This window comes from Nematostella vectensis, chromosome 5, assembly GCF_932526225.1.
Source record: "Nematostella vectensis chromosome 5, jaNemVect1.1, whole genome shotgun sequence".
NCBI classification, from domain to species: domain Eukaryota; kingdom Metazoa; phylum Cnidaria; class Anthozoa; order Actiniaria; family Edwardsiidae; genus Nematostella; species Nematostella vectensis.
In genome coordinates, this window is record NC_064038.1 from 6387178 (window position 1) to 6393879 (window position 6702).

General features: G+C 38.4%; 1 protein-coding gene across 1 annotated transcript; it reads right to left on the minus strand.

The window, feature by feature from the left end:
• Positions 1 to 171: 171 nt before the first annotated feature.
• On the minus strand, positions 172 to 6584 carry LOC5503029 (neuronal acetylcholine receptor subunit alpha-7). The gene is made up of 4 exons (XM_032371328.2): positions 6475 to 6584; positions 4640 to 4791; positions 1909 to 2063; positions 172 to 1460 (listed from the first exon to the last, which is right to left on the minus strand). The coding sequence occupies exons 1-4, from the start codon at positions 6542 to 6544 to the stop codon at positions 386 to 388; spliced, it is 1452 nt and encodes a 483-aa protein (XP_032227219.1). The 5' UTR covers positions 6545 to 6584; the 3' UTR covers positions 172 to 385.
• Positions 6585 to 6702: the final 118 nt, after the last annotated feature.

A 6702-nucleotide genomic window follows, 5' to 3' on the forward strand; every position in this document is an offset into this window, starting at 1 on the left:
GCAGAACGTCATATACTTACTCAGTGCAAGTCACCTAAGATCGTTGGAAAACAATAAAAAACCTTTACTGCAGGCTAATAAACACGGCATGCGTTTATACTTCATACGACGATGTGACGCGGTACCAAACCTTATTCACCCCCCCCCCCCCCCCTTATAATTCAACCTTTATCAGTGCAATCCCCTCCCCCTTTCCTTTACACTATTTGTAAATAAGTATTTATCTCGGCCATCAAATGATGCCTATAAAAAGGTACGGCAAATGCGTCATTGTTTGAATTACCGAACATTTTATGAAGTGTGGAAAATCCAACGGGACAGGATGCGCTAGTTCAACCATTTCTGGTTATTGGATCTTTCCTCCAAACTGCATAGTTTAGTTTTGTTACTCCAAAGAGGCTTCAGGCGAAGCGACGAACACACTTATAACAGTTATTACAATCGTGACTGAAAACAATAGCATGAAAAACCGATCCAATACTTCGGCTGCGAAGATCCAGTCTTCAGATATTTTATTTGATTTTTCTTCCTCGTGAACTTTTGAAGTTAACACTTTCAGCTCGTTGACAACTCGGTCCATTCCGTCAGTCGAGATGCGACTTGAATGTTCCTTCGTCTCCGATCCAAGACAATGGGCGACCATGACTTCATCATCGTTCTTGTTTTCTTTCTCGGTAGCAACTTCGACTACTGGAGTGATTGACCTTTTCACGAAGAATCCTGACAACGAGCTTTTTACCTTTGAATCGCATTTTGTGGATTTCATAAATAGAAGCTTTGCAAGCCAATTATTGATCAAAACTTTGAGAAGCGAGCCCATTGGCTTATTGGAGGTATCGAATCTGATAACAACGCACGTTGCCGCCAGTGAAAATGCAATTTGAATCATGGAAGCCATGAAGAACTTGGAGACCAATGGAACGTCTGCCGACTGAGGCATGTTCTCAGTCACCATGATCATGTACACACTCATGGACAGCAGAACCGTGATCACAAACGATACACGTTCTCCTGAATTTGGTGGAAGGTAGAACGAGAACAAAGACAGCAAGGCGATCATTCCGGTCGGCAACACCATGTTGTAGACGTAGAACATCGCGCGCCGGCGAATGACAAGTGTGAAAGTCACTGTCGGATATGGTTCAGGGCAACAGTTGTACAGCTTAACATCTCTTCTTCCGGGCGCATCCTTAAGAAACCATTCTCTGTTTTCCGAGTAATCGTCAATATCAACGCCGGTTGTTTTTCTGAGTTGGATGTCTATTTTGAGGCCATCGTGCGTCCAGGAGCCAAATTTGAGGTCACAGTACTGGACATCAAAGGGGAACAAGCGGACATCGACCTTGCATTCAGTTTTGATGATTGCTGGTGAAAGCCATGCTGCGGAACCGTCACTTGATAAGATGACCTTGGTGTCGATCTTCTTGTAAAGGCTTTCCACGCGAAGGTCGGTACTTGCCCTGTTAGCGAAAAAAGAAGGTTTTGCTGTGATTAGCTTGGTTAATTTTGTGTTCAATATCGATGGTTTAGATTTAGCTCCCTAAAAATGAATCACTCATTTTAAGATAGTATATATGAGCTTTAGATTACAATACCGAACACGTTCAGACAAACAAACAAGACCACCTTTAAATCAAATTTGATTAAGCTAGAAGCTTGCTCAGGCGAGACAAAGCTTAAAATGTCAACATATAACAGTCCCTAATTTTGATCTTGATTATTCAAAATGAAATCAGACAAGTACCCAGGATTTGTCGGAAGGAAAGGGGTTAGGGGGGAGAAGGGGTGCGCAGTCGTAGTTACGACAATATGTAGAAAGGAAAATTTTTCACGAAAGAAATTCCCCTGCCACATCCAATCCCCCCTCAAAGGTGCGCGCCCTGAGATCATTGTTCCCTAGGTACTTACGGGTTGTAAAGCAGAATGTCAGGTTTCCAGACATTGTTTGGTTCCACGTTAATTGACTTCACTCCACCAAAATCTTCTGGATTCCAGTTGAGCAAGTGATCTTTCCAATACAATCGAATCCATACGTTTGTAGTGAGAATCTGATTCTTTTCATCCTGTGCAAATATGAGTAGAAACTGATTAACCACTTCCATCTTCAATTGTTCTCATCTTCAACACACATGTCCACCTTATTTGACTTTCTTTTGCCCCAACTACACCACAACATCTTGCTTCTCCTAGATCACATTTGGTGGCTGATCTAAGATTGTCAAATTGTGGTCAATAGGCTTCACTTTATTCAGCTCTAATGAACCCACGAAACCACGCTTGGATCCGCCACTGTTTTGTTATTTACTTATTACACCTCATTTTTTTTTCTCGCGGTAGATTAATTAGCAGCCCAAAAAACGCTTCTCTACACTCCTGATTAAGCATCAGCCTCGACCACCCTAAAAAATAACACCGCCATCATCCTTTTTGCTCACTTCAGCCCTCCACCCTAGTCCTGCCTACGTTCTTCTACTTACAACGTCAATGATATGTTTGAGTATCAGTATTTACCACATCAATGATCCGTTTGAGTATCAATACTTACACGTCAATGATCCTATTGATTATCAGTTTTTACCACGTCAATGATCTGTTTGAGCATCAGTACTTACCACGTCAATGATCTGTTTGAGTATCAGTACTTACCACGTCAATAATCTGTTTGAGTATCAGTACTTACCACGTCAATGATCTGTTTGAGTATCAGTACTTACCACGTCAATGATCTGTTTGAGCATCAGTACTTACCACGTCAATGATCTGTTTGAGTATCAGTACTTACCACGTCAATGATCTGTTTGAATATCAGTACTTACCACGTTAATGATCTGTTTAAGCATCAGTACTTACCACGTCAATGACCTGTTTGAGCATCAGTACTTACCACGTCAATGATCTGTTTAAGCATCAGTACTTACCACGTTAATGACCTGTTTGAGCATCAGTACTTACCACGTCAATGATCTGTTTGAGCATCAGTACTTACCACGTCAATGATCTGTTTAAGCATCAGTACTTACCACGTTAATGATCTGTTTAAGCATCAGTACTTACCACGTCAATGACCTGTTTGAGCATCAGTACTTACCACGTCAATGATCTGTTTGAGTATCAGTACTTACCACGTCAATGATCTGTTTGAGTATCAGTACTTACCACGTCAATGATCTGTTTGAGTATCAGTACTTACCACGTCAATGATCTGTTTGAGTATCAGTACTTACCACGTCAATGATCTGTTTGAGTATCAGTACTTACCACGTCAATGATCTGTTTGAGCATCAGTACTTACCACGTCAATGATCTGTTTGACATCAGTACTTACCACGTCAATGATCTGTTTAAGCATCAGTACTTACCACGTCAATGATCTGTTTGAGTATCAGTACTTACCACGTCAATGATCTGTTTGAGCATCAGTACTTACCACGTCAATGATCTGTTTGACAGCAGTACTTACCACGTCAATGATCTGTTTAAGTATCAGTACTTACCACGTCAATGATCTGTTTGAGTATCAGTACTTACCACGTCAATGATCTGTTTAAGCATCAGTACTTACCACGTCAATGATCTGTTTGACTTTCAGTACTTACCACGTCAATGATCTGTTTGAGTATCAGTACTTACCACGTCAATGATCTGTTTGAGTATCAGTACTTACCACGTCAATGATCTGTTTGACAGCAGTACTTACCACGTCAATGATCTGTTTGACATCAGTACTTACCACGTCAATGATCTCTTTGACAGCAGTACTTACCACGTCAATGATCTGTTTGACAGCATTACTTACCACGTCAATGATCTGTTTGACAGCAGTACTTACCACGTCAATGATCTGTTTGACAGCAGTACTTACCACGTCAATGATCTGTTTGACAGCAGTACTTACCACGTCAATGATCTGTTTGAGTATCAGTACTTACCACGTCAATGATCTGTTTGAGCATCAGTACTTACCACGTCAATGATCTGTTTAAGCATCAGTACTTACCACGTCAATGATCTGTTTGACTTTCAGTACTTACCACGTCAATGATCTGTTTGAGTATCAGTACTTACCACGTCAATGATCTGTTTGAGCATCAGTACTTACCACGTCAATGATCTGTTTAAGCATCAGTACTTACCACGTCAATGATCTGTTTGACAGCAGTACTTACCACGTCAATGATCTGTTTGAGCATCAGTACTTACCACGTCAATGATCTGTTTGACAGCAGTACTTACCACGTCAATGATCTGTTTGACAGCAGTACTTACCACGTCAATGATCTGTTTGACAGCAGTACTTACCACGTCAATGATCTGTTTGAGTATCAGTACTTACCACGTCAATGATCTGTTTGAGTATCAGTACTTACCACGTCAATGACTTGTTTGAGTATCAGTACTTACCACGTCAATGATCTGTTTGAGTATCAGTACTTACCACGTCAATGATCTGTTTGAGTATCAGTACTTACCACGTCAATGATCTGTTTGAGTATCAGTACTTACCACGTCAATGATCTGTTTGAGTATCAGTATTTACCACGTCAATGATCTGTTTGAGTATCAGTATTTACCACGTCAATGATCTGTTTGAGTATCAGTACTTACCGCGTCAATGATCTGTTTAAGCATAAGTACTTACCACGTCAATGATCTGTTTAAGCATAAGTCCCATCTTTACTACCACAGGATCTTTCACATGGAGCACGGGCCGCGCCTCTGGTGTGTAGTTTTTGAATAGATAGCGCAGTATCGCTGGTTCTGTGTTATTCGCCGGAACCAGTGCGGCATGAGCTGCAGGGAATATATGACTACATGATTATATAACTATATGACTTAATGAATATTTTAATATATGTGTATATTAACATATGACTATATGTGACAATATGACTATATAAATATATGAATAAATAAGTACATGACTATATGGATATATGACCATACTATAATTAAAACTGATTGATTTAAAACTGACTGATTGTTGCAATATCGTCAACTCTTTGAAGGTAGGTTTACACTTTTGTATTTTCTGGCAACAACCTTGAACTAAAAGCTAGACAACAAAATTCAGGGCCACATCCGAACGTATTTGCATTTTCATTGTATTTATTGCGTCGTTCTATAGAGATCAAGGTGTGAAGTCCCTTTGGCCCTGTATTCTTTAGTCGCTCCGAAATAAATTCCCCCCTCGTCCTAAGTTTAGGGAATTCTTTGGGATCCCCCGCAACATTTAGACTGAAGCTCATGTGGCAGGATACGGTGTTTTACTTGTATTTGTGATCATTTTGCATATGTTATGAATTATCATGGAGGACATCACTATCCCCGAAGGATGTAATCCCCTCCGCACTTTCTAGAGATAAAAACAATGGTTATATCGTTACATAACAAATGGGACCACTTTAATTTATTTTTTATCATATTCTTTGTTAAGATTATATTTTATAAAAGAAATATCGAGGTTATTTTGATAGTGTCACTGTTTGTAAAAAAATTGCATTCATTTACAATACGCTACACGTTAAAACATTATCGTGATAGATACCATTATTTGTAAGCATTAAAAAAATGCTAAAAAGAGATATTTTCCATATCGTATTACAGGTTGCAAGGTCGTTTAAACTTTATTCATTAGACAATATCACCATTTGCAAGAATAAAAAAAATGGTAGAAAGATATTTAATCCATATTGTATTACGTGTTTGCATCGTTATATAGATACAGTACCATCATTTGGAGACATTAAAAAATGCTAAAAAAAGTATTTTAAATCCATATCGTATTACAGGTTGCGAGGTTATTTAAAGATTATTTGTTAGACATATAAATAAGGCTAAAAGAGGAATATTCAATGCAAATCGTATTGCAGGTTTGACTCAAACAAGTAATGATTACTGGAACTTGGGTTTCCAGGCAATCGTGTCCACAAGAAAATTGTTTTTTCTAGCGATTTATCCCTACTATCCCTGCCATTTATCACTTCCTAGGGATAAAATAAACAATACAATAAAAGCCCTGAATCACAGAAATTAAAAAATCGGAAAATCGGAAGTTTTCCCCTTCAAATTCCCCACTAAATATTTTTCATTTATCTTTTTATTAACACAGGCGAGTGTGTAAACGTGAGGGCAAAAAGATTGTCCTGCAAAATCAGTCTTAAAAAAATGAATAACTTAACGATCTTCACACCGAAGTTGCGAGATTAAAACCACCAGCATCTAAATTACTCAAACAGAAAAACAACTATGATAAAAAGTTTGTCTTTTTCGAAACTATCTACATGGAATGTTCGAAACAAACTTAGATGAGCGTACCAGAAAGCAGGGATGCTTCTTTGCCGTTTTGTTTTACACTTAAAAGATTTTAAAAATTGGGTGTCAAAATTGATACCCATGAGAAGACTTAATTGAACCTAGTTCAAGTCTTTTTAACCATTGATTCATTCATTCTTATTTTCTTTTACTTGGACTTACCTTGTAAACAAAATAGAATGACGCACCAGAGGCAAAAAGAAATCTTGAAAGAGACCACCATTTTGTACATCAAATTACCACCAAATGCAACTACTTCAACTGATAAATTATTAAGTAGACCAGTGTGAAAATTTGCCGCTCATAATACACAACTCATTGTTCTCAGATCGATGGGGTAAATTCATTGAAATATTAAAAAATGTTCAAAAATAGTGTTCCGATTTAAAC